A 24,505-nucleotide genomic window follows, 5' to 3' on the forward strand; every position below is an offset into this window, starting at 1 on the left:
CTCCGTCCATAGACCCGACTTGAACAACAGCCCTCCTGGTCACAGGAGCCCCGCGGCCGTAGGAGCCCCGCGGCTGTAAGAGCCCCGCGGCCGTAGGAGCCCCGCGGCCGTAGGATGAGGGTGGCTGTAGGAAGACAGTAGTCCTCGGTCCCAGAGCCGAGTAGTTGTCGGGTACGCACCGCAGAAAACTCACCTTTGAGTGAAGCCGTACTTCTTTCGTTCATAGAACAGGTCGGTTTTCGCTGAACCAAGGTTGACGATTTTTGGGCAGCCATCCCTCTGCAAAGAAGAGAAGGTCGTGCAAGTATTTCGGGAGGGTGACCGTGGTGTAAGTGAGGGTTACATCTTTTTCTTGCTGAACGCATTCCTTGCAATAATAGGCGTCACTGATGCCCATGCCACCGCAGATAATGCATCGTCCCTGGTAGCTTCCGTAGTTGCATTCGTCACAAATCCTAACCAGAGTATGGGGACGTACGTAGGAGTCGCATATAGGACATTTATCTTCGCATTTTTCACAGAGTCGACCGACGGTAATTCCCGGTTGCTTTCGACACATAATCAAATCAGGGTCTGAGAAATGGTTCAATAAAGGGAGGGGGTAGAGGGGGTAGGGGTTAGATGGGGTATGGTTGGTTACGGTGTTTGGCCATTAAGTTTGGTTAAATAAATGTCAGTGGGCCTGACGTGTCCACAGTGTGGAAGTGATTGTAGTGGATACGACAATATTTTAATACGTTCTTTGGGATGTGGTCATGGAGTATGTGACAAGTGTTTGGGGCAGCGTTATCCTGTGCGATTGACTGCTTCTGCGGATGTTGTGTGGAATTTATCACCAGGTCATTTGGTGGTATGTCCGATATGTGAACGGCCGACGCCACAGAAGGATTGGGGTGACTGGATATCTGACCGTAATTTATTGGAGAAGGCGGAGAGTATTCGGAAACGTGTTACGCTGGTCTTAAATGGAGATCGACAGACGTTTAAGTCGACGCCTTTATTTTACGAATTTCTGGAGAATCGAGAAGAGGTGATTTACGACCTGGTGTACTCCCAAGATGTGACAGTAAAGCGCCAGCGGGAGGAGTTTCTGAAGCAGTGCGAGATCTCGAAGCAGAAGGAAACTTTGGAAGCGAACGAGCGGTACAGGAAAAGGACAGAGGAAAGGATTAAGGAGATTGTTGAAAAGGAAGGAACCTTTTATGAACAACTTAAGGTCGATTACTCTAAAGGCTTTAGAAAAGAACTTCCGTCCCTTTCTCACCCACTCACTCGTGAGCACGCCGAACTCTTCCCTCAACACGCTGAAGCCTCTGCCAAGGAAGCACTCCTCCAAGAAAACCAAAGTGACGTAGATCTCCTCAACTACCTTAGACAACACATGCCCACCGTCATGACAGAGTACACCAAAAAACCTGGCGACTCCCGAGCAAGAGCCGTCGCTGGCGGACACAGCAAGGAAGTCGTTTTATATAGAACTCAACTAGAGACCTTTGCCTTCCGTCTGGATTGGGACCCAGACCAACATCTATAACCACTCGCAGTATCCACAAGATCTCCCATGCCACGGGGCCAGGCCAGGCAGGCCCCGTCCATACTCACGCGCCGTACTGTGTCTGCCAGGCCAGGCCCCGTACTATGTGTGCCAGGCCACGCCCCGTACTGTGACAAGCCACGCCATGCCCCGGACTGTGACAAGCCAGACCAGGCCCTGTACTGGCACAAGCCAGACCAGGCCCTGTACTGGCACAAGCCAGACCAGGACCGTGCCGTGCCACAGCCCCCTTGTTTGTTGCTATGCCAAGCGACTGGACTGCCGCCGAGAAAAGGTCTCGCCATTTTGTTCTGAAAATTTTTGTGCATCCAGATGGAAGTGAAACACGTAATCAAGAATGCGGATATGCCGGATAACATGGTGACTGAGGCCGTGCAACTTGCACAAGAAGCGCTGGAGATGCATGGAATCGAGCGTGACGTTGCCGCACATATCAAAAAGGAGTTTGACAAACGTCATGAGCCGACGTGGCATTGTATTGTCGGTCGGAATTTCGGCTCTTACGTCAGCCACGAGACCCGGAGATTTATCTACTTCTATTGCGGACATGTAGCCATACTTCTTTTCAAGTCGTAACCCTCCATATGTATTTAGTCCCAAGTCCTGCTCTTGAACGCATTCTGCCTTGGTGTTGAACCCATTCTGCCTGGTGTTGAACCCATTATGGGTGTGTTGAACCCTGGTTTTGACTGATGGTATTATATAGCCGTCTAAGACGCTCATGGCGGCCACATGTGGAAGATGACGATGATAAGCCTAGACCCCGTGTCTGGGACCGCAGAACATGCGGTCGTATATTTGTCATTGTAAACTGATTGAAAGGTCACTTGCCGATGGCGGAAACAGGTTTTGAATTCGCTGCCTCACAGCGGTATCCATCCAAGGACCGATTGGGTTTAGACACCATGAAGCGTCGTCGTTGTTACGGTGGCTGGCAGTTGTAAAGGGAGGAAGGTTCGTTGGGTCAATCACGACTGACAAAGTGTCTAACTCCTTACCATTGTCAACGATTGTCACTTTTTTCACCGTGTCTTCTGCCAGCAACGGCTTGACCAACTTCCAAATAGCACGGAACGTCCACGTGCTACGTATTATGTACGTCCTTGCCATGCACTCTGGGTAATGGTATTGACCGACGGACAACAACATGTTTAACAACTCACGACTGCGTGTAAACTCGCCCATGGATGTGCCTTCCATGTCCAGCACAGTGACGCCCTGGTATATACGACGACCCTGTTGCAATGAGCATGCCGGCAACACGACCCGCATTACTACAAACAGAACACGTGTGTGGACATGATGCAGAAAACGTGTGTGTGATGCAGAAAACGTGTGTGGTGGTAGAAAACGTGGGTGGTGGTTACGATTTTCATAGCCATTGATCCAGTATTTGACCATGTCTTCTTTATTGAATTGTTGGAGTATTTCTTTAGACTTCATTTTCCCTATACGATCATAGTAGACCGGTCGCCCCTCCCGGTCACAGCCATAATAGCCGTGGGGATAGAGGGCGTGTAGGCTGGTTTTAAATTCATTACTCATTGTTTCTTGTGCTGTACCTTCAACATTTTCGACTTCTCTCCATTCCAGGTCATTTTTGAGCATTTTCAGAACTTCGGGTGTCTTCTGCTGTCTAGCAACACAAAAGCGGTGTATATACAGCGTTTCCTCCATGGTGGGACAGTTCTCATACTCCGGGGCCTGCTTCATCTCCGATCCCAGCCACCAGGGACCCGGGCATCTTAGACGCAGCAACGACAATGTCAAAGGATAGAACCGCCGCGCCTGTTCATAGAACCACTGAGTCCACACCTCCATAATACTCGAAGCAAACCCCTCCGGAATCCCCAACTGCGCTAACTGCTTCCCGATCTCAACCAGCACCATATTCTCAGCACACCGCGGCTTCGTACCTTGGCCCGTCCCCGGCCGGGTCTGCTCAACCGCCGTCGAAGCCCCAGTCCCCGTTCGACCAACGTTCTCGGTCTGAGCCTTATCCATCTGACCCTTATCCGTCTGAGCCTTCTCAGTGCGCTTTTGAGTCTGGTCCTCTCGAACGCTCATCAGTCCCGGGGGGACGGCCGCCACGTGCCTCCCATAACCCTCTCGTTCCCGAGCTTGCTCCCGAGCCTGCTCCTCGTGTCTGGTCGCCATTTGGTTCGAGGCTGCAGTTCCCTGCCGAGCCTCCCCCGGCCCTTTAGGGCCTCCCGCCTCCCCAACGGGTCCCTCCTTTCTTTCCAGTGGCGGTTGTGAGTCGCTAACAGTTTCTGGAAACGACTCGTGAGCGGAGCGGAACGACTCATTGCTTCCACGCCGTCCCAGGTCGGTCACGGGCCTCGAGGTCTCGCGCCACGTCTCTGGACCACTCGTCTGCCCGGTGGCACACTGCCCGGTGTCCCTCTGACCCGGGTCCCTCTGACCAGGGTCCCTCTGACCAGCGTCCCTCTGATCCTGGGGACCGCCCGGGGTCCTTGGCCTTGCCCCACCCCGTTGCCAGCGCGAGTCTACGGTTTCGTAACCACCACTATCGCCTGAAACGAAGTTGGTGGAGGCGATGTCAGCGTGGGGCGAGATGGAGTGGACCTCGACCTTGAGTACTCGCGGGTTTTGTTCCAGACTGCTGCTGCGGCTGACATCGCCCCCGGACCGGACACTTAGACTCTTCAAGAGTTCCAGCCGGCTCCCCAACGGCGGCCTGCTACCGCCCGATCGCGGGTTCGAAGACACCCCCGTCCCACTGGATTCCAGAGCCACCTCAGAACCGGCGACCACGCCCACAGCGCCAGTGTTAAAATCCTGGCTGATGCCCGGCTGGAGTCCAGCGCGGGGCTCTATTGCTGGGTTCCCCACTTCGCCACCTTCCACGGCCTGACTCGGATCGGGAGCCTCACTCCGAACGGGCATCTTGAGACTTGCCGCACTTTGTGGACCTGTTTCCTGTAAGGCTGCCTCCTGCAGCCTCGGGCCCAGACTAACCTTGAAGCTCTCTCCCGATGCTGCACTGTACCTTCTGCAGCAACAGGATAGTGGACGTCCCATACCGTGTAAAAAAGAAAGCGACGATCTTCACCTGGAAGGTCACCACCTCGAAATGTAGCCTACGGCCAGGGCCACGACCTCGAGGAAGTCATGGCTGGGGGAGGTACGACCTCGAAAGGTCACCGCTTCGTCCCAAGGGGGGTTTTGCTTAATGGTTATTGGATGTTGAGCTACCGGCTGTTGAGCCACCGGTTGTTGAGCTACCGGCTATTGAGCAAATCAGATGGCCTGATATTTAAGTGCGCGAGCGTAATCGAATCGACCGCAGTCCACAAAAGGCGACACAATCCCCTTATGTGGTCAACAGACTCTGAGCTCCTGTCCACACACGCAGAAGTCGGGGCGTCTGACTCTCCAGGCCGGTCGGTGGCGACGGGCCAGAAGGACGGGAGTGTGTTGGTGGTGATAAGTCTATGCGCTTCTGTCATATATGCAAATGAGTGTAGTGGTATATAATACGGGTCAATGAAGGGATGGAAGGAAACTAGATGGCCGTCCATCAAGCACAGGTCTGGATACGCTGATAACTCTCGTCGTAAAGCTGACCGCGGGACCACCCACACGGAATGCACCTCGGCAGGCTTTTCCAGGTCTTTCTTCAGTTCTCTCCAGTCATTGACTGGGAACGGGTCCGGCGGCTGACTACCCGACGGCTGGGTTGCTGAAGCTGAGGACTGGGTTGCTGATGCTGTCGACTGGGTAGCTGACGACCCGGGAGTGAGGGTGAAGTGATGAACGTCCTCACGCACGTTAACTAGAGACAAGTACCGTAAAGTCTCTGCGTGGTCGTATTGCACGGCTACGTACCAATCGTGGTCGCGCGTGTCCTTGGCTGCCGAGGCATTGTACAAGGCGTCCCCGGCGATGGGTGTGTCAGCATAGCTGGAGTGCAGCCGCAGTTGATGCGTGCGACCTGTGACGGGTATGCCTAACACCATACAGCCCGCGGTTCCCAGGTCCCGAATTAGATAGAAGATGCTCAGGCTCGGCTTGCCGTTTTCCCAGTCGATCCGCGTCTTTAATGCGCTCCCAGGAGTATGCTGGTCGAGAGCAATCGGAGCACACACTACCATACCCAAAGTGGGGTCGATACTAGTCGGGATATGGTCTCCAGTACTACTGGAAGGGGCTGAGAGGGGGCCTGACGGGGGGCCGAAGGGGTCCGGGCCGGAGGGGCCCGGAGAAAAGGGAAAGACTCCCCGGAGTGGGAGTGCATCTTGAAGGGCTCGATCCCAGGTCTTACTCCATTGCATGACGTAGAACTTCTGCCAGTTCCTGACGACGGGAGTCAGCCTTTGGCAACCCTTGCCGTCCTTGGCAACGATCATGAGTCCAGATGTGACTCTATCCAAACGCGACAGCGGATAAAAAGACTTCCTGCCCAGCTTTTGCTTAAGCATTTCAGTAAGCGAATTAGTCTCAAACTGGCCTTGCGGGTAAACTGGGATCCCCGGCGGCTTGGTCACCGCCAAATACTCCTCAGTCTCATCAACCACCTCGATCGGCATGACATATGGTACCACCGCTTCCGTTAAAATGCACTCGTGCTCCACATTCTCGTTCCCCTTTAGTGTATGCTCAGCAGGCAGGGAGGTATGCTCTGCAGGCAGGGAGGTATGCTCAGCAGGCAGGGAGGTTTGCTCTGCAGGCAGGGAGGTATTCATCGCCTCTTTTTTCGTGTCTAAGCGACGCAGTTTGCCTGGACGGACATCCCCTCCCTGTCTATAGCATCGGAGTCTTCCCTTCTCGTAGGCTCGCTCGTAATACAATCTGGGCCGGCTCGAGAACTCGGAAGCAAACACGTCCAGAAAACTACGTCCAAATAGGGTCAATATTGCAGTCACTTACCGCTTGCCTATCCATCGCTGCTTTACACTCTGAACCAATATTTTGTGCCGTGGTTTGCCTACACTAACGGTGACATTACATAATGATGGCAAAATCGCGTCCGGCCCGACGGCAATTAACATGTTTGAAATTAGGCCCCCGTCATTTCTAGTGATCTAGAAAAATTTGAGAATGAGCTTTGCTGACAGCCAACGAGTAACCGGGACCTCTGCCGTAGATGATGTCCCTCAATGGCACGCTCAGTTAGTGAACCGTTACTCGTCCGCTAGAACTGAACAGGCCTTCTACGTGCTTTCAGTAAGTTGATCACTCACAGCTGCTCACTCACCAGCAATTAATGTACCGGCTGGCGCTACGCCAGCGATTGGTGCTACTGTCACTGGCTACTTGGGGGCTTATCTGGCAGTACCCACGGCTTCCAAGCAGCCGCTGAACCTGGCATTGCACTCCGAAAGGTCTCGGTATCACGCTCCTCTTCGATCAGGGAACCACACAAATGCCATCTCCAAGCTTCCAATTTGTACCGATGTATCCCATCGACCAAGTGGTCTATTCCGAAGCACCCGTGTGTGTTCATGTCAATGGCAGCCGCCGGGCATGGCAGTCGGCTGTTGAGCATGCCCAGAAGTTTATTCCAATGAACTAACCCGCTGATAAAACAGTGGACCTGACGGGGTCGGGAATTGAAATTATAGGCAGCAACGAGCTCTGAATCACCAGTCGCATTGCGTTTTTATAATTCTGCAACAACCTTTTATAAATTGCCTCCATTTCTAGCTGATCCGACTTTTGAGCAGACGTCCCCAACGCCTCCACGGCATCGAGAGCAAACTTTGCCTCATCGGTATCTTCCTGAGGTGTATGCAATCGCAATTTAAAGTTTGACATGGCTAAAAGACCCGGGTATTGCATTGAGCGAGATTACGCGTTGCACTTGCTTCTAGTTGACCGACGGTATCAGGAGACACCTGCTGAACGGCTGCAGCCAGCGTCAGCGCAACAAACGTCAACTTCATCGAAAGCACACACGTGTGTGCTGCGCTCTACTCGGCCCATATGTAAGCGACAGTCAGCGCCACTGCGATTAAGCCTAATAAATACTGTCGTAGTTCGGAGCAGATCACCTTACCGACAATATTACAGGCAATATATAATTCGTAATCCATTTGGACCAATTTTTAATCGCTCATCCGGGTCCCACTTTGGGGATGTCGAAATCTGAAGAAAACGTGCCTGAACACTGTAGTGAATGACCTTACGTTCTCCTAGAGAGTTCAGCTTTTGGTTGAATTCTGCCACTCGCTGCGCATGCGTTTTCTCCAGTTTCTCTTTAAGTATCTCTTCTCGCCGGTGGAGAAGGGCTAGTCTATGGGCCTTTTCGGCTCTAGTGAGCTGCAGACCGACTAGTCGTTTTATCTGCGCGTGTAGATCATTGAGTTCTCTCGTATCATCTTGATTGGAGTCTCCTGTCGGCTCAGGCTTTTGTGCTTCAATAACTTTTGGTTTCTTTACAGGGGGTTGGCCTTTGAGCTTAAGACCAACCTTTTTGACTTTGGAGTAAAGGTTACTTGAGCCTGAGTTGTCAGAACTCAAGTTGTTAGACATAAAATAGAAAATGGCCGCGAAGAACAACACCAAGGCCACGTCCGCCAAAGCCGGATCAGCACAAACTGGGTCACGGCCCAAGACCAGGCTTACTAAAGCCGGGTCAGGACCGGCTATAGACTTCCAGCGGGAAGAGAATACTAAGAAGGTCACCCAACATAAAAAACCGAGAGACCAGTCTTTGGCGACAGGCCCTGTCGCCAAGGTGAAGAAGACTGCCCCTAAGCGCCAGGTTCCGAAGCTTGAGGTCTCCAAGAAGAAGAAGGCAGACAACAATGAAACGTTACGAACTAGCGAATTAAAGGAATCATTGATCCCATCATCCCCTGTGTCGAGCAAGTCGAAAAGCGGTCCGTTTAAAACGGCCAAACGGAAGTCCATTGGTTTGACGGCGAAACCGAGTAGTCCACCAAAGACAGCGGTACCGCGGTCAAAGCCACTAAACAAGTCGCAAAAAAAGTTCCAAATGAAGCTAGACCGAGCCCAAAATGCAGCGTCTGGCGGCAAGAGCAAGAAGTAGTTTTTTTTGCCTTAGCATTGGACGGGCTTCTCTTGGCGCTCCTCCTTGAGGCTGAGGCCGCTTGAAGGGGGATTATCTGTCTTGAGGAATTGCCTCTAGCGAATCATCTCAAACGCGTGTCCTCGAGTGTGATTGTCGACTTTTAGTCAGAAATTGATCGGTCTTTGTCCCGGACTAGCAACGGGCCCGCCCAACAGCCCAGACCATGCCGTAGATTATGACAGTGGTCGTACTGACTCGCGGTTTGATTTGGTCCCAACTAAAAATTCAAAACCGAAAACAAGTTGGCTGAACCACAACCAGGGGCCACCATCAGGGTTGAGCATAATAGCGACGAGCATAGTAGTGACTAGAGCACACTGGGTTTTAGACCAGTTGATCACAGGTTTCTTCAGACCAATTTTGATTTGGTATAAATGTTATCAAGACCCCGCCCCAGGGTGGAAGTAATCGAAACGCCACAAGTGTTGGAGGAGGAAGTGGTACCTTTAGCAGCGGGAATATTAGCTGCGGGAGGAGAGACAGTGGGTGACGGAAAGAAGGGCTTAAGTTATGGCGTGGTGAAAGATGGAACGAGTCCTAGGAATCGACGTTTTCTGATGCAAGTAATGAAAGTGATTGCCAGTTTGGCAGGACTGGCTATATGTGTTATTTCTTTATGGATCATTTTGTATGGGAATAAGGGTCGTATCCACACGGGTAACGACTTTTACAGCATAGGGTTGGTGACCCTGGGACTTCGGTTGTACTTGGCGTTATTCGGCTTGTCTGTCCTCTTCCTGGAAGCCAAGAGCTGGTTGCCTGAACATTCGGAGTTGAGACACTGGTTCTACAATGAGTTCCACTTCCTCGCCGGTCCTAGAGGAAAGGGACTTTATTACTTGCTGCTGAGCTACCTTTTGTTCTTGAACAACAACATCTGGCTTGTGCTCTGCGGTGCTGTTGTCTTCGCCGTTGCTTGTATCTACTTGCTTGCATCCTGCATGGCGAAACAGTCCGTCAAGGAGTCATTCGGAGTCAGTCCTAGCATGTTCAGGACTGCGACCCACAGAAAGAAAAAGACGGTTCAGATATCACCCAACAATATTCTCCATGAGATAGAAGCATTGAGCCCTTCCAACTACCAACCATACGGCCTTGTTCCAAGCTCCGAACTCGACACTGACCGCGCCCTGGAGCCCAACTCAGGGCTGGAACCGAGAGGCATGGACCGTTTCGGACTCGATCGGTCAGGACTCGACCGATCCTTCCCGGGCGGCGACGCCACAAGGTCCATATCAATTGACCAGACGTCAGCTGCGAATCGAACACCCGCCGTGGCTCTCGGATCCCGACTCTCTCCCCCCGTACCTGCCCTATCTGTGCGCGAAGAGCCCAGAGTCCCTCTGCCCGTGTTCGACCCTGTGGCGCCGCACCCTGCTAGCGCGCAACCCCATTACTCGCAATCCCATTACTCGCAACCCAGTTATTCGCAACCCAGTTATTCACAACCAAGTTACTCACAACCAAGTTACTCACAACCAAGTTACTCACAACCAACCTACTCACAACCAGCCTACTCACCACCCGCCCAACAGTGGCCTCCCACTGGGACCACAACGGGGCACCATCGTGCGACCACCCCGGAAATCATCCAGATCCCCGCGAGAATTCTGCGGCAAGGCGGCAGCAGCAGCAACCATGGCGGTAGTATTCATCAAACCGACCATCGACTGACAAGCGACCAAGGACTACAGAGCGAACCGCGACTTAGCGCCCAGACCGATCATCTCATGAGCTACGCGGATTGTCTGCGCTGACCCGCGTTGCAACTCGGCCGAACACGGACTCATCTAAACATGGGCTTGGGCGACCGTGGACTCGCCCAAACGATTGTGGACTTGGCCAACGACCACGGGCTCGGCCAAACGACCACGGGCTCGGCCAAACGACCGCGGACTCGGCCAAACGACCGCGGACTCGGCCAAACGACCGCGGACTCGGCCAAATACGGGCTTGGCCACCGTGAAGTTTCCATTGCCGGTTCATTGTGGTGTTCTCGACCGTGCGGGGGCGCTCAGTCAACGAATGTGACAACGCACCCAAGTCCTCAATCGTTGGCCAGCTTCGACAACCAGCTAAGCCGTAGACTAGTCGTGGTCGTGGTCGCTGACGAGTCCGGGGCTAGTTGTCCGGTCAGCAGTTGACGAATGACTGTGACACTGGGATGAGCTGACTGGTGGAGTCGGCATTGCACTGGCTGTGTAGTCAGGAAGCTTGTTGCGGCACTGCGGTTGGCTGCAGTAGGCTGTAGTGGGTAACTTAGTTGGGTGTGGTGCTTTTTGGTAGCATGAATTAAAATTGGTTCGATTCCCGGCGATGGTCACGACCTCGGACGGAGACTACGGCGGGGACGGTAAATACGTGCCGTGGCGCCGGGCATGGCCCTCGAATCCTCTGCTGGATGACGAGAGTGAGGTTGTGCAGCGACGCGTCATGTCCCCGCCGATGCGCGGCGAAGAAGTGGTAGAGGAGGCGTTGCCGGCGCGCGTAAAGCCTTGGCTGATTCGGAACAAAGCAGCGGTCGAGGAGGCGGAGAAGACAGCGAAGCAGGAACTAATAGAGGAGCTGGACCGGATGTTCTCAGACGAGCCGGCGGTAGAGAAGCCAGTGCTCGCCACAGCAGCCGACCACTCGGCACCTGGCGGAACGTCAGCATCGGCTGGAGCGACAGCACCTGGCGGAGCGGGGCGCGGCGGAAGCTTTACTCAAAGCTATGAACCGCTGGACTCGCCCCTCATGCCCAATGATCAGACGGCCGACTGCGAGCCTGTGACCGGCGTGGTCGTGGGCCAGACTATCCGGCAGCAGGCAGCCGCGAAAAAACGCGTCAAGAAGGTAGCTGAAAAAAACAGCAAAAAGGCAGCTCGGATATCGTCTAAGACAGCCAATCCGGTTAACCCCGACGACACCCATACAAGTAACATACCCCCTGCCGGTGGCCCCACCGGTGGTCCTGCCAGTGGTCCTACGCGAGGAGACCACACGGTGGGTGGGAATCCGACAGGTGATAGCCCGACAGGTGATAGGCCGACAGGTGATAGCCCGACAGGTGATAGCCGCCAAGTCAATGGTGGCCAAGTCAATAATGGACGACCCGTGAGCGTGAGTGGCATGTCCGATGGCATGCGCATTGCCACCGGGAGTTCTTCTCCCGATGTCCACATTTCCCCAGAGCACATTTCGCCTAACCGAATGTCCCCTGAGGTGTCGCCGATGAAGGCAGTCGAGATCCACATCGAGTCGGCCGACGAGGACGTGCCTTACGTTTACTGTCGGCCGTTGCCGAATCCGCCTAAGGAGTCACTCTTGCCCGAGCTCAACAGACTCAGGGTTGAGAGTCCTCGAGCACAAAGCCCCACACTGGGCACCTGCGATCGTGGGATCGACGGCCGGAGGATCGATAGCCGGAAGACGGACGACCGAGGAGTAGAGGGTCGAAAGACGGAAGACCGGAAAGCGGACGACAGAAAAACGGACGACGGAAACAACGTGAGGGCCGATGGTCGAAAAGTTGTTGACCGCGGAGTCCACGACCCGAAGGATGACCAGAAATCTAGCACGGGGATGGCGAGTGATCGCAAAGCTAGTACTGACAGTACCCACACAGGTGGAAGTGAGAGCGCTAACAAAGTAAGCGATTGTACACGGTTTCGGCACGGTTTTCAGCACTGGCGCTCGAGGTTGGTATTCTAGACTGGTCTTCGTCACGAGTCCATGGCAGACGAGTGGCACACGAGTACACGGCACACGAGTACACGCTGCGAGAAACGAATTTTTGTTTTGTAGGAGCAGAGTGCTGCCAAATCGTGGTTGGAGCAAACGAAGATCCATGTTTTGCCGAATCTCCTGTCGGCGCTGGATGAGTAAGTGCTTCGCAGCCACAAGGAAGGGACAGTGGTATGGGGGGGGACAGTGGTATGGGGGGACAGTGGTATGGGGGGGACAGTGGTGTGGGGGGGGACAGTGGTATGGGGGGGACAGTGGTATGGGGGTCATTATTGGTTCTCTTTCAGATTTCGACGGGTGCGTTTGGTATTAAAGCAAATCAGTTTGAGTTATTCTTTACAGCAATTGCAGTCGCTGCAGTCGTACAATGGTGGTAACCTGATTTCTGAAGAGGATTACAAATTGTCGTCTCAGATGCTGGATGCGTTAAATTCAAGTTATGCCTCCTGCTTGCGAGATGATTTAGTCTTGCCCAAACTTGAGGGGTCTTACGTGTTCCCAAATATAGGCTCGAGATCGGACGAGAACCTGGTACATGATACGGCCATGGCGCAAGAAGCCGCTCAGGACACGGCGATGAGTGAACATAGCACGGACCAGAATGGTGGGGAGCACGCTAATGGGCCGGTCTATGCTGTGAGGATTGGAGCCGTTCGGTCTGGGGGAACGAGGACCGGAGCGGGAGGCAGGAGTCGAGGGGCACGTTCGATGGGCAATCCGTTGACCCCACCGGAACGTGTTTCAGACCATCATGGGGGTCCAACGGTCCAGGGCCCAACGGTCCAGGGTCCAACGGTCCAGGGTCCAACGGTCCAGGGTCCAACGGTCCCGGGTCTAACCCGGCGGTTGAGATCTGGAGGGAAGGCCGCGACCCCTGAGTGTATTTCAGATGCGGCAGTCTCAGAAACGGTTTCTGACATCGGTCAGACTATAAATATGAGGCCCACGGCTCGAGGGCCCACGGCTCAAGGGCCCACGGCTCAAGGGCCCACGGCTCAAGGGCCTGTGACACGGGCTAGGCGACAGAAAGTATTGAGGGCGAATCCGCTTAATCCGGGGGTGCCACCCAAGCGAAGAAGGAGAGGCGCCAGAAAAGGCACATCTCCCAAAGGCGAGGTTCTCAAGACAGATCTGAGCGAAGAAGGCAACACAGTAGCTGCGGGGCCAGGAACCGGGGGGGGAGGAGCCGTGGCAGCAGGAACTGCGGGAGCAGCAACTACAGCTCCACCAGGTGTGACGCGGAGTACGTCGGAGGCAATCCCGACTACCGAGCAGCAGCCTGCTGGTCAGTCGTCTGCGGGGCATCCGTCTGCTGGGCAGGCTGGTGGGTTACCTGTTGATCAACGGCCTGCTGATGAGTCTGCTGCTGAGCCGGCTGCTGAGGCGGCCGCTAGTCAGAACGAGAGGGGAAGCGGTGGCGACGAGGTTCCCTCAACGGCGTTGGACCCTTCGTATTTGCCGGCTAGAGCTGTTTATTCCAAGAACGAATCGGAGGTGGTGGATTTGACGGAGCAAACTTCTGACTCGCCTGACGGGGGGAAGTCGAGCGTTCCCGGTTCTGTTCCCGGTTCCGTTCCCGGTTCCGTTCCGATTGCCGGTTCCGCTGTTTCCGGTTCCGTTCCGATTGCCGGTTCCGTTCCGGTTACTACGGCGAAGAAGGTACGTCCGTACTGTTCATTGCATGGCGAGTTTGAACGGAGCGCCGGCGGGTGTGGATTGTGTGAGCAGCAGTTGCGCGTGACGTTTGCGAAGAACGGTTTTACCTTGTTGCGAACACACGCAAATGTGAGGGGTCGAACATACGAGTTACGTTGTATCCGAGGACATATCGGCGTGTATTCTGGTGTGAACCAGGGTTGCCAGGCCTGCCTACGTGAGAAGGCTGAGGCGGAGGCGAAGTCACGGGCACGACAGCAAGAGGAACGACGCAGGGAAGCAGAGTGTTATCGTGCGCAACAACGTGTGTTCGGAAATGGTCAACAACAACGCATTGTCTGGCCTCAGACTGATCCTAGTGGACAGGCTACTATCGACAAACTGCTTAACACACGACGCAGTAAACTCCTGCCTTGGGATATCTTCGGCATCAAAAAACCTACTCAGCAATCCCAATATTCTCATGCACTCGCCACTGCCAAAATCCTATATAAAAAACTAGTCATGAGAGTACATCCGGACAAATGCCAGCTACCCAACAGCAAAGAAGCGTTCCATATACTTGATGAAGCCTGGAAAACTGTACAAAGGTCTCTTGGCCAGTAACCTACTGGCCAGCAACCTGCGCCGGATGCACGCCAGATAGACCACACTGCGGACGCTGTTCGTCTGCATACACTCTGGACGCTGTTCGTCTACACACACCCTGGACGCTGTTCGTCTACACACACTCTGGACGCTGCATGCACTCTGGACGCTGCATCCCGGATGCGCTGACCCTTATATTCACCACGGCTTTTTAAGTGAAAAAGATGTCCTTATATTTAAAGAGCTTTCTTTCGCTGTCTCAACAACCAATCTCTTCCCCATCTGATTCATCTCCCTGATTCATCGCCCTGATTCCACTATCCATAAAATTTCACCATCAAGAGGATTCACTACTGGTGGCCCTAACCAAATCATTAATCACATTGGAACTGTTTCGTTCCAACCACTAGGTGCACTTGCGATTAGTCTTGTGCTTCTTGGAGAGCGCGCCGGGCGAGCTCTTTGATTGTTAATCTTTTTTCTTTCGGAGCGGATGGCTTACTGCTTACTGCCACGGTAGAACTCTCCCAGTCGTCGAGAATGGCCCTGTTCCGGCCTTTGTGCTTCGAAGCCTTCCTCGCTTTTCGAAGAGCTTCCGTCGGGTGCAAATCTAGATTCCTGCCCTGCTTCTTCTTCTTCCGCAAAGTCTCCTCCAAACGAGCCCACTTTTCCAACTGGCCCTTGGCGTCCACCACCGGCGCACGCCGCTTCTGAGATCCGGACGGTCGAGACTTCTTTCTCAGTTTCCGTCCGCCTTCTTTCGGCATATTTTCACAGTACGGCGCGAGGGCTAATTTATTTTCCACCTATACAGCCCAATCGGGCCGCAACCTCGGGCCACGCTGAAAGCCCACTTCACAGAGAAACACAAGGGGGGGGGGGGTGTGCAGCCACGGGTGTGCTTGCAGGCAGGCGTGCTTGCAGACAGACGTGCTTGCAGACAGACGTGTCTGCATTGTTGCGTGCTGTGGTGTTTTTGTTGCTTGGTGCAAAAACTCAGGTGCCAGCTCGGCGAGCGTAACACGGGTTTCCGCTGCCAACGCGGGACGTCCTAGCGGGTGTTGCCTTGGTCGAATCCAGCATGTGGTAGCCTACACGTGTGGTCTGGCCTCTACGGCGTGTTGTCACCGTAAGGTTTCGCACCTGGTCAGTCGGCGGGAAGGAAATGTTGCGTGGGGTAGGTTCCGAGTTCTCCATCGGCAGCTCCTGCGTTGTAGTCGAGTAGTAGCTGTTGGCCTTTTTTAACGGTCTGGTGGTTGGTAAGTGTTAGTATGTGATACTGGTGGTCAAAATGAAAGATGTTAGTTATGGTATTGATCTTGAGGTATTCGTCGGGAATATGGTTATTAATACCGTTGATATATCTGGGTAGGGAAGTGTATGGTTCGGGTATCAGACATAGTGTTGTGTTGGAGTTATCATTATGATTTACAAGATCATAAATTGAGTCGGACGGTGTGAAGAATTGGTTAGTATTCCATCGTCTGCATTCTATAACGCCTGAATACTCACCAATCAAGGTATACGGCTTCAGTGCACGTCTCAGACACAAGTGGTAGCCCAACACATCGCTCGTCTTGAACTGTATAGGCGGAACGAACCCTAAACGGCCAAATGTCTTCTGAAGCAAAACCAAAACCAAACTATCACTCTTAGTGAACTCCTCCACAGGCAAACCGCACGGATTGGTCATCGGGTTGTACACCTGATCGTCGCAGTACTTACGATGACATGCGTCCAACACATAACATGACTCTAGCACACTCTCTCCGAGGTCATCTAATTCACAAACAAATTCACGGAGCCAATCAAAACCAGGCCACGCAACAGCTGCTGGGTCACTGTCACCACCTGCAGGCGCATACGGGGAAACGTGTGAAGTCGTAGCCGGGGTCCAGTAGTATCGGAACATGTTCCCAAATGTATCCAGGTGCAGCAAAGTTGAGCCGGTCTCAAGGAACGATAGAAGACCCATCTCCGAGCGATATAAAAGCCGGAAGAAACCACGACCAATCTTGGCTTCCAGTCGGTCATACAGTTCCAATAGCTTGGGTAAGGGGGGATACAAATTCATAAGATGTCCGTGAGCGGGGGGCTTCACTATCTCATACAACTTGGTCAACCGATTCTGACAGCCGCCAGACTCATCGGCCATAATACCAGTAATAAGATTAGGTGAAGCGAACTCTTTCAGATGCACACACTCTCGGAAAATCCGACGTACCGGCTCGGAATAAAGGTCACTTCCTGCCACCTCATCGTAGGTACGAGCAATACTAGAGAAAACATATCCGACGACATGAGGGAGTTTCACTACACTGTCTAAAACACTAGTAAGAACCTCAACACATCCAAGGTCCTCATTACCTATGCCCAACTCCTCCCGTATTAACAGTGATCTGCACCCGTCAGTATCATACACAGCACTGTTGTCTTCCATAATGTTGTCTTCCATAACGCTGTCTTCCGTGTTGTCTTTGACCACATTAGCTATATTGTCCTTCAATGTCTGACCTTCTGCCGTACCATCCCTCACCATATTGTCATCCTTATTACCAGGGCAGTCGAAATCCGCCTGGAAGGCAAGTTCTTCATAGTCGGCAAGTTCTTCTTCATACTCGGCAAGTTCTTCTTCATAGTCGGCAAGTTCTTCATACTCTTGTAACAATAACTCACAGTGTACCTCTGCTTCACAATTTACTTCTGGTAGGCACGGTGGAACCTGGTCTGTTTGAGTGGGCGTTATTGAGATGAGGTCCCAGCGAACAGTCTCGTCGGCTAGTGTGACAGGAGGACTGATGACAAGACTGTTCAAGTCATGTTTCATCCACCGTGCTGCCCAGGAGTTTGATCTCTGGGTACAACGCTCTGGGAATCGAGCCGACGAAAGAGCTGCATGTATACGCGGTGGGGGTAGATGCGAGGAGGCATCTGGGTGCGTTGAACCATCTTGGTACATCTTGCGGAGCTTGGACGTTCGAGGAACCTGTGAGAAGTTACCGGGTTTCGGGAACCTATCGGGATTTGGGAATCTACGGGTGTTCGGGAACCTACGAAGGTTTGAGAACCTACGAAGGTTTGAGAACCTACGAAGGTTTGAGAACCTACGAAGGTTTGGGAACAGAAGGAAGACGGCTGCAGGGTAGTCGGAGTTGTCGGGGAACCGACAGTCCATGTATGCGCTTAAGACACACCCCGGACACCGGTAAACGATGTGGTCGTCCGGTCGGTCAAAGATCACTGAGAAAGCTCTCGGTCCCGAGAGCATATAGCAAGACCGGTGGATGCCTTTACAGCACCGGCCCTCCTCGCATCGGATCATACTGCCTTGGCTGAAGGAGTCACCACAGATGACACAGGTAGGAGCCTCCTTCCTCAAATCCGAATGGTAGCACAAGCTACAGAGAAACATCAGACCCGTTGCAGGACGGTCCTCAGAGTCTTGAGTCATAGAACCCTGGGTCGCCGAGCGTTTCATTGTCGAACCTTTCATAGTGTCGCCTGGCTCGGTCTGCGCGAGTTTCTTCAGGTCTTCGTTGTACTGAAAGTAGGCCCTTGGACACTGGTCGCGCAATCTAAGAATGTCCAGCTCATTTGGTGGCCGGGATTGGTACCAATCCACTTCCTCTTTACAGTCAAACGTCTCCAGCACCGCACAGATCAAGTGCACATTATCCTCGCCTGCGCTTCGAATAGATTCAATTAGAAGCCAGAACTACTTCCCCGACTAGGACCGCGACAGGAAAGGCATGGTGAAAGTCTCAAGCAAGGAAAGTTTCCAGTGAGAGTGGGGAAATGCTCTGTGAGAGGTGTCGTCTTCACAAACCCTGGAGACGTGAAGACACTCCCAGCTAGCGACTCGGGGAGGTGGGGGCCCAAACCGTGGGGGCCCAAACCGTGGGAGGTCCGGAACTTAGGGGAGGTGGAAGCTTAGCGGAGGTGGGGTTACATTTTTGGCAGGTTAAAATATGATCGCAGGATCTCTGATGACACACTCTGCATGTTACTTCAATTTGCCGCCCCACTGATTTCATTCCAGGTTCGTCCGTCCATTGAAAGCGCTGCACAGGTACATGTTCTTTGGTTACAAGCTTGATGCACATTTTAATAAAGTACCTCTGGATATTCTTCTACCTGTGCGCCGGCGACGATCCTCTACCCAAAGAAGTTGTGGTATGCTCCTTCACCCTCCTGGACCCAGCAAGCCGAGTCACCGACAAAGCCACCTCCGACAAAGCCACCTCCGACCAAGTCACCTTCGACTAAAATTCTTTTTCTCAGGTCGTCTGGCCGTGCACCTTCGCAGTATCGCTTACACCGCCCTACACTGAGGCAGCCAATGCGGAGTGCCAAAAATTGTGCGCCCAAGTTCAGATCAAGTGGTGCAATGGGTCACCCACAGACTACATACTTGACTGCATCCATGAACGCATGGCTTCCTACTGCGCGGTTGATCTAGGTGACTCCACCTCCACCTCTTCCACAACCTCGTCGACCACCACGACGACCACGACGACGACGACCACCACCACCACCACCACCACGCCGACCACAACCTCAACCACGACTTCGACGTCGGCAACCATACCAACTAGCACGTCTAGTACGGCTTCCTCAACGGAAGAAGCTGACACCACTTCTTCCTCAACGTCTGACACTTCCTCTCAAACCTCTTCTTCGGCCACGGAGAAACCCACGCAACCTACGCAACCTACGAAGCCCACATCGGCGACCACGTGGGGCCTGGAGAGACCTAGTTCGAAGGCTGGGGTTGGCTTGGCAGTAGCGGGAGCAACTGCGGGAGTTGCGGTGCTGATCTCAGCAGGATGGTGGTGGAGCAAGCATGATGCACAAATCGCTATGGACATGGATTTGACAGAGGAGCCGGCGACAGATGGTCCCTGGACAGAATCTTAACCGCAATTCCTTGTCCTGCGTTCGTGCTGAAAGCGTGCACACGTATACGCACGCGCAAGCACACGTGTGCGATCAGCTGACGGTTTTTTGGGCCGAATTTTGTGGCACATCAAAGAGATGCTCACCGACTTGAGAATACCGAGCAACAAGCACGACCTAGAAGCTGTGCGCCGCCTGGACGCAGCGGATCCGAAAGAGTGGTGCCAACTAATTGACGGTCTACTTGAGTGGCTACAAGACGTGAATTGGCCGGTGGCAATGCCTGTTGCAACATTGCTTGTCACACATGTCCCCCAAGAATTAACTCCCCACATTCGAAACATTTTTTGTGGACAGGACGAAACGTGGATTCTGAACTGCCTGTGTTATCTTGTGCCCAGACTGCCGCGAGGGCAAGTCGAAGACCTAAGGCCGGATATCGAGCAACTTGCGACGACTAACTCTGACCAGGAGGTGAGGGACGGCGCAAAGGAAGTGCTCTCGGAGCTATTTGGCGAAGGGAATACTGGGTGTGGCGAACTAGCGAGGTAGGCTACGTAATTCTAGGTCTTTTTGATTCACGTAGTTTAATACTTCCAGTGAGTAGAGAGGTGAGGGACGAACCGCTCGTTGGCAGTCCCAATTGCTCCTGAGATGGGTCCGCTTCCTTTGCTGCAGCCGTCCGGTTTGCAACCGTCGAGTTCGCTCGCTGAGCATTAAGGCTTCGCTGAGTGTTTTCAGCATGACCAGCGGCCTCACCATGTAAGTCCCCGTGGCGGTCTCCGTGGTGGGTGGGAGCTCTAGCCGTGGTTATTTGATTGAGAACATCGGTGCAATATCTATCGGATTTTCCTTCTGCAGCATCCGCAAGAACTTGCAATGTGGGTCCAGTAGATAACAAGTTTGCATTGTACTTGAGTAGGTGATGATTATTTGTCTGAATGCCGAACAAGGCTGACCTTGTTAGAGACACTTCCAGTTTGGTGCGGGCTTGAAGGTATTGTTGGTTCAGGTCGGAATTATTGCAGCAGCCGGTGTTGGCCAATCGAAGCACGGGTAGAATAGTAAAGCTGAGACGTCGGAATCTTTCTTCCTCCAGAAAGGGTTGGCATAACGGGTTGAAGTTAGTTTTGTCGATAGATCTTTCGAATTCGACTGCCTTTCGAACTCCGACGGGGTACCGTGCTTTCTGCGACATGATTGGCGGCGGCAGACAGAGGGGTAGCCGGAATGGTACTTTGGTAAAGTCGGAATAGCTGAATCCGCGAGACCCGCATTGAGGGGCAAACTTAATCCATTCGTCGTTGCTCTCGACTACAGTGATACTCCGTCGGGGAACTGAAGGCGCGCCCGGTACCTGTTCATCTTGCCACAGCAGCTGGAGGTCGCTACAGACGCAGAGCCATTGGTGCGTGCCGCTAGCTGCTTCGCTTCCTGCAGGTTCACCCGGTTCGGTTCGGGTTTGGGAGCGCATCGCACACGTGTGTGCAAACTCTTTGGGAATTCGGCCACCCTTCCCCAAACAAGAACCGAGTACAAACACTTCGTTTGTGGTCGTCAGGACGGTCGGCAGAATCATCGGAATATTGTCTCCTAGTCCCAGCCAGTGAACGTGTCCGCGCGTGTGTAAAGTAGCAGATGTTTGCAGCAGACTTACGCTGGGCAGGACTTCGAGGTCGCAGGAGTACGAGATGGTTTTGAATCCATTTTCTAGGGGCGCGGTGCTTGTGTGCAGGTCTACGTCCAAATAGTTTTTGGCCCCCCGGCGGCCACCCCGCTGGTCCCAGTCCAACAAAGTAGCCTCCACATGCAGCTCGCTGGACTTGGTCTGAAGCAGGACAGTGAACACTAAGTCTTTGGCGACCAGGGACACAGCGTTGGGGCACTGCCATTGGCTCAGCAGGACACCGGCCTCCGCGAAGACACGAAGTGTATGGTGGGGGGCGTCCGAGACGCATACGACAAAGCCCGAGCCAACTGCGACCAGCGAGAGAGATTCGCCGGCGGGGAATTCGAAGACCCAGTTGCTGCCTCGCGTCCTGTCGAAGCTTCGATACTCGAGCAGGCTAGGCAGCCAGTCAGCCATGAGACCCGAGGTAGTGAGACCGGCCCGGCCCAGTGCAAAGCCGTGGGGACCCAAGGCTCCAATGTGATAGGACTTCCCTCCATTGGGCACCTTCAGCTGACGACGACCATCACCTGCGCGTCGACAGTCTACCTCCACGTCTCCCAGCCCCAATAATTCCAACCAGTCACGGCGTCGCACTGGCTGGGTACGGGCAGCATCCTCCGACAGGAAACAGTCCACGTCCTCGGCAGACACGACCAGGTAAATGCCGCCCTCCGCACAACGACTTAAACACTTCCGACAAACGCCACCTGCACTACCCTCCACGTTCAAGGCGCTTTCACCAGGTAGAAATGGCTTCTGGTACGAGCTGCACAATAGGTCTCTCCGCATACGCTCTACCGCCCTTCGTAGCGAGCCCAACTCCGACTTGAGTGACTGTACAGTGCCTTCCACAGTATCGTAGTCCAGAGCCTCATCCGCTACGCTCTCGTCCCCTAGGGCTTCGTCCCACAGGGCTTCGCTCCCCAAGGGTTCATCCGCTAAGAGCTTGTCATCTTTCCTTTCGCCATCGTCATCGACCATCGCTTCGTCAGCTGGGCACTCCTTCACACCCTCCTGGGCACCATTGCTGGAACACGTACCAGGCCCTCCGCCGGGCACCTGATTTGCACTGGCCGTACCATCCCTTGACGGTTCCACTAACCCATTATCTACTCGTCCCTCACGGGGGCGTGGTTCATCTGTAATTGGCTCACCGGGTACTGTACACTTGCTGACATTGTCACCCTTATCCACTACAATTATCCTCGACTTACCCTTCACTATCCTCGGGCTGTCCATCAACACAAGTAAGGCTCTGGCGTTGGAACGCGAATTAAGTACGAATCGAATTAACCACAAATGGCGAACTTAGATACCTGTTCATTACTAACTCAAAAAAATAGTAACAACACCCATGGCAGGCCTGCCGATCAATACCAAGCACCTCCTCGGTTCTCGGTGACAAGGCAACCCCCGTCCTCTTGGATTAATCACCCTCTCTCAACAAGCTGAGGCCTGCGCCTATCTCCTCACTTCGATTCTCTCCACGGGGCGGGTCTTCACCAAAAATACTCCTGCTTTCTCTAACGCATTGGCCCGCAGGCATTCCCACCACCATCCAGCAGAGGCTTGCCTACGTCATCGGGGTGCCGACACATATTCCCTCTGGGTCATCAAAATGTGCCCAACTTATGAACCGCGTAAAGGGCCTTACACGAACGTTTCCGCCCACACCGGGTGTCCTCCTCTCGCCTGTAGCAACTCGGTCAAAGCAGGACTGCTTTGCGGCCCAGAGGGGCTTTTCTTGGGAGAGTTAGGGAAATAACCAAAAACTCCATTAAAGCGTAGAAGACGATGTAGTCGGGTTTGAGACCGCTGGAGACAGACCTAACCGAGCAACAATCGAGCGGAACCAGAAACCTGGACGAGAGGTCCACCGAAGATGCTGCGAAATACTATAACAGGAACTACAGGAACGTGGGTGACACTGAATGGCAGCAAGCGAGATTATCTGAGATGCCCCTTAGAATGAGATTGATGGGCCTAGCGTTGATGGCAGTTGAAGGTGTGTATAGCCTAAACGAGGCAGGATTTGAGATTAGCCTCACGGAACGTGCACGTCCCCTATCTGCTGTCTTCCTCAGGGTGCAGTTCAGGACCGCCTGCGCACTGCTCTTGCACAAACTACTTACATTCACACATTCCTTATCCACCACACACCATCTCCACACATCCGATCGGACAGCCAACAGCATCAACTACGAGGGGCTTCATCCTCGCGACACCGCCCGCCACGGTTTCTCTTCAATTCGCGTCTCTGCACAGCGGATATCCAATAGCTGTCATGCTCTTGGGTTTCTACACAGCAATGACTTGACGCCGTCGGTCCTTTCGCTTCTGTCCTTTTGCCTGTTGGCTCATCTTCACCCGTGCCACTATCCCTCTTGACCCGCACAACCTGGGTCCGCACTCTACTCCAACACAGTGATCCGCGTGGGACAACCGGTAGCAGAATGCAGAAGGATTGTTCAACACGAAAGGTCAAGGTGCACCTGATAAGACAGATCTAGACAAGATGACGATAAGCTTCGACAATGTGTTTCGGACAATAAGACTGGTATCTAGCTTTGTAAAATGATGACGCTAAAGTCTCGGTCTTCGAACGACTCTGAGGAAAATTTTCCTGTTCGTCCGAGCCTGAACCGCATCCACCTGCGCAGCAACATCTGTTCGGTGTCGACTGCCGGCAACTGAAGCTCCGAACGAGCCTGCGAAGACGCTAAGAGACGTTACGTCGCTTCACTGCATTGTTTTCAATAAGGGCTCACTCCGTTGGTCTCGACAGTGTTTCAAAAAGTATTGAAAGAGGCAACCATCTGCCCAACCCTCAGGAAGGAATTAAGGGACGTAAACCTTTTTTCGCACTCCACAGTTCAAGGAGGATTGAATGGTACCAGGCACACCGAGAGCACACCGAGATAAACACATGTGCTACCGTTAACTTGTTTAAATAACCTAAAATCAGTTAAAAATACCAGTAAAAACGTTTCTAATGTCTAACCAAGTCTGCAGAATGTCTGCTGACCGATGACACACTGAGCCAACGCATCTGCCGTGGACGCTCCAGGACACCAGGGAGCCAGTTCACCTCCAGGGCCATAGGAAGCACAGTACCCTTTGCACGTATCGACCCATTGGGATTCGGAAGTCAATAAGTTCTGGCAACCGGATACGGCGTCTCCACCACCGTTACCACTCGCCGGTGTGGTAGCAGGAACGGGAGCCGGTGTGGTAGCAGGAAGGGGAGCCGGTGTAGTAGTAGGAACCATTGGGGCGGCCGTCGTGACTATCGCTGGCGGCTGGTAGGGAGTGGTAGTAGGAGCGACGGGGGCGGGCGGTCGTAACGGGAGGCTGA

At 53.5% G+C, this 24,505-nt stretch overlaps 14 protein-coding genes across 14 annotated transcripts; 7 read left to right on the forward strand and 7 right to left on the reverse strand.

The window, feature by feature from the left end:
* Window positions 1–189: 189 nt before the first annotated feature.
* On the reverse strand, window positions 190–559 carry GNI_064370 (putative pre-mRNA-splicing factor; the record flags this gene model as incomplete). The annotated part of the gene is made up of 2 exons (XM_011131791.1): window positions 190–279; window positions 344–559. 2 exons carry the CDS (start codon window positions 557–559, stop codon window positions 190–192), a joined length of 306 nt encoding a protein of 101 aa, XP_011130093.1.
* A 111-nt stretch (window positions 560–670) lies between these two features.
* On the forward strand, window positions 671–1,534 carry GNI_064380 (putative CDK-activating kinase assembly factor; the record flags this gene model as incomplete). Its single annotated transcript, XM_011131792.1, has 1 exon — window positions 671–1,534. The coding sequence occupies one exon, from the start codon at window positions 671–673 to the stop codon at window positions 1,532–1,534; it is 864 nt and encodes a 287-aa protein (XP_011130094.1).
* Window positions 1,535–1,867: 333 nt separating this feature from the next.
* On the forward strand, window positions 1,868–2,131 carry GNI_064390 (dynein light chain type 1; the record flags this gene model as incomplete). Its single annotated transcript, XM_011131793.1, has 1 exon — window positions 1,868–2,131. The coding sequence occupies one exon, from the start codon at window positions 1,868–1,870 to the stop codon at window positions 2,129–2,131; it is 264 nt and encodes an 87-aa protein (XP_011130095.1).
* A 225-nt stretch (window positions 2,132–2,356) lies between these two features.
* GNI_064400 (CRAL/TRIO domain protein) lies at window positions 2,357–4,597 on the reverse strand (the record flags this gene model as incomplete). Its single annotated transcript, XM_011131794.1, has 2 exons — window positions 2,357–2,829; window positions 2,923–4,597. The coding sequence occupies 2 exons, from the start codon at window positions 4,595–4,597 to the stop codon at window positions 2,357–2,359; spliced, it is 2,148 nt and encodes a 715-aa protein (XP_011130096.1).
* A 200-nt stretch (window positions 4,598–4,797) lies between these two features.
* GNI_064410 (pseudouridine synthase) lies at window positions 4,798–6,567 on the reverse strand (the record flags this gene model as incomplete). The annotated part of the gene is made up of 2 exons (XM_011131795.1): window positions 4,798–6,409; window positions 6,446–6,567. 2 exons carry the CDS (start codon window positions 6,565–6,567, stop codon window positions 4,798–4,800), a joined length of 1,734 nt encoding a protein of 577 aa, XP_011130097.1.
* A 520-nt stretch (window positions 6,568–7,087) lies between these two features.
* GNI_064420 (hypothetical protein) lies at window positions 7,088–8,050 on the reverse strand (the record flags this gene model as incomplete). The annotated part of the gene is made up of 2 exons (XM_011131796.1): window positions 7,088–7,335; window positions 7,705–8,050. 2 exons carry the CDS (start codon window positions 8,048–8,050, stop codon window positions 7,088–7,090), a joined length of 594 nt encoding a protein of 197 aa, XP_011130098.1.
* A 10-nt stretch (window positions 8,051–8,060) lies between these two features.
* Window positions 8,061–8,570, forward strand: GNI_064430 (hypothetical protein; the record flags this gene model as incomplete). Its single annotated transcript, XM_011131797.1, has 1 exon — window positions 8,061–8,570. The coding sequence occupies one exon, from the start codon at window positions 8,061–8,063 to the stop codon at window positions 8,568–8,570; it is 510 nt and encodes a 169-aa protein (XP_011130099.1).
* A 416-nt stretch (window positions 8,571–8,986) lies between these two features.
* Window positions 8,987–10,369, forward strand: GNI_064440 (COPI associated protein; the record flags this gene model as incomplete). The annotated part of the gene is made up of 1 exon (XM_011131798.1): window positions 8,987–10,369. One exon carries the CDS (start codon window positions 8,987–8,989, stop codon window positions 10,367–10,369), a length of 1,383 nt encoding a protein of 460 aa, XP_011130100.1.
* A 559-nt stretch (window positions 10,370–10,928) lies between these two features.
* On the forward strand, window positions 10,929–12,305 carry GNI_064450 (hypothetical protein; the record flags this gene model as incomplete). Its single annotated transcript, XM_011131799.1, has 1 exon — window positions 10,929–12,305. The coding sequence occupies one exon, from the start codon at window positions 10,929–10,931 to the stop codon at window positions 12,303–12,305; it is 1,377 nt and encodes a 458-aa protein (XP_011130101.1).
* A 240-nt stretch (window positions 12,306–12,545) lies between these two features.
* On the forward strand, window positions 12,546–14,600 carry GNI_064460 (DnaJ domain protein; the record flags this gene model as incomplete). The annotated part of the gene is made up of 1 exon (XM_011131800.1): window positions 12,546–14,600. One exon carries the CDS (start codon window positions 12,546–12,548, stop codon window positions 14,598–14,600), a length of 2,055 nt encoding a protein of 684 aa, XP_011130102.1.
* A 404-nt stretch (window positions 14,601–15,004) lies between these two features.
* Window positions 15,005–15,349, reverse strand: GNI_064470 (hypothetical protein; the record flags this gene model as incomplete). Its single annotated transcript, XM_011131801.1, has 1 exon — window positions 15,005–15,349. The coding sequence occupies one exon, from the start codon at window positions 15,347–15,349 to the stop codon at window positions 15,005–15,007; it is 345 nt and encodes a 114-aa protein (XP_011130103.1).
* Window positions 15,350–15,729: 380 nt separating this feature from the next.
* GNI_064480 (hypothetical protein) lies at window positions 15,730–18,075 on the reverse strand (the record flags this gene model as incomplete). Its single annotated transcript, XM_011131802.1, has 1 exon — window positions 15,730–18,075. One exon carries the CDS (start codon window positions 18,073–18,075, stop codon window positions 15,730–15,732), a length of 2,346 nt encoding a protein of 781 aa, XP_011130104.1.
* Window positions 18,076–18,677: 602 nt separating this feature from the next.
* GNI_064490 (hypothetical protein) lies at window positions 18,678–18,848 on the forward strand (the record flags this gene model as incomplete). Its single annotated transcript, XM_011131803.1, has 1 exon — window positions 18,678–18,848. The coding sequence occupies one exon, from the start codon at window positions 18,678–18,680 to the stop codon at window positions 18,846–18,848; it is 171 nt and encodes a 56-aa protein (XP_011130105.1).
* Window positions 18,849–20,031: 1,183 nt separating this feature from the next.
* GNI_064500 (hypothetical protein) lies at window positions 20,032–22,389 on the reverse strand (the record flags this gene model as incomplete). Its single annotated transcript, XM_011131804.1, has 1 exon — window positions 20,032–22,389. The coding sequence occupies one exon, from the start codon at window positions 22,387–22,389 to the stop codon at window positions 20,032–20,034; it is 2,358 nt and encodes a 785-aa protein (XP_011130106.1).
* Window positions 22,390–24,505: the final 2,116 nt, after the last annotated feature.

This window comes from Gregarina niphandrodes (genome assembly GCF_000223845.1).
Source record: "Gregarina niphandrodes unplaced genomic scaffold scaffold00010, whole genome shotgun sequence".
Taxonomy (NCBI): Eukaryota; Apicomplexa; class Conoidasida; order Eugregarinorida; family Gregarinidae; genus Gregarina; species Gregarina niphandrodes.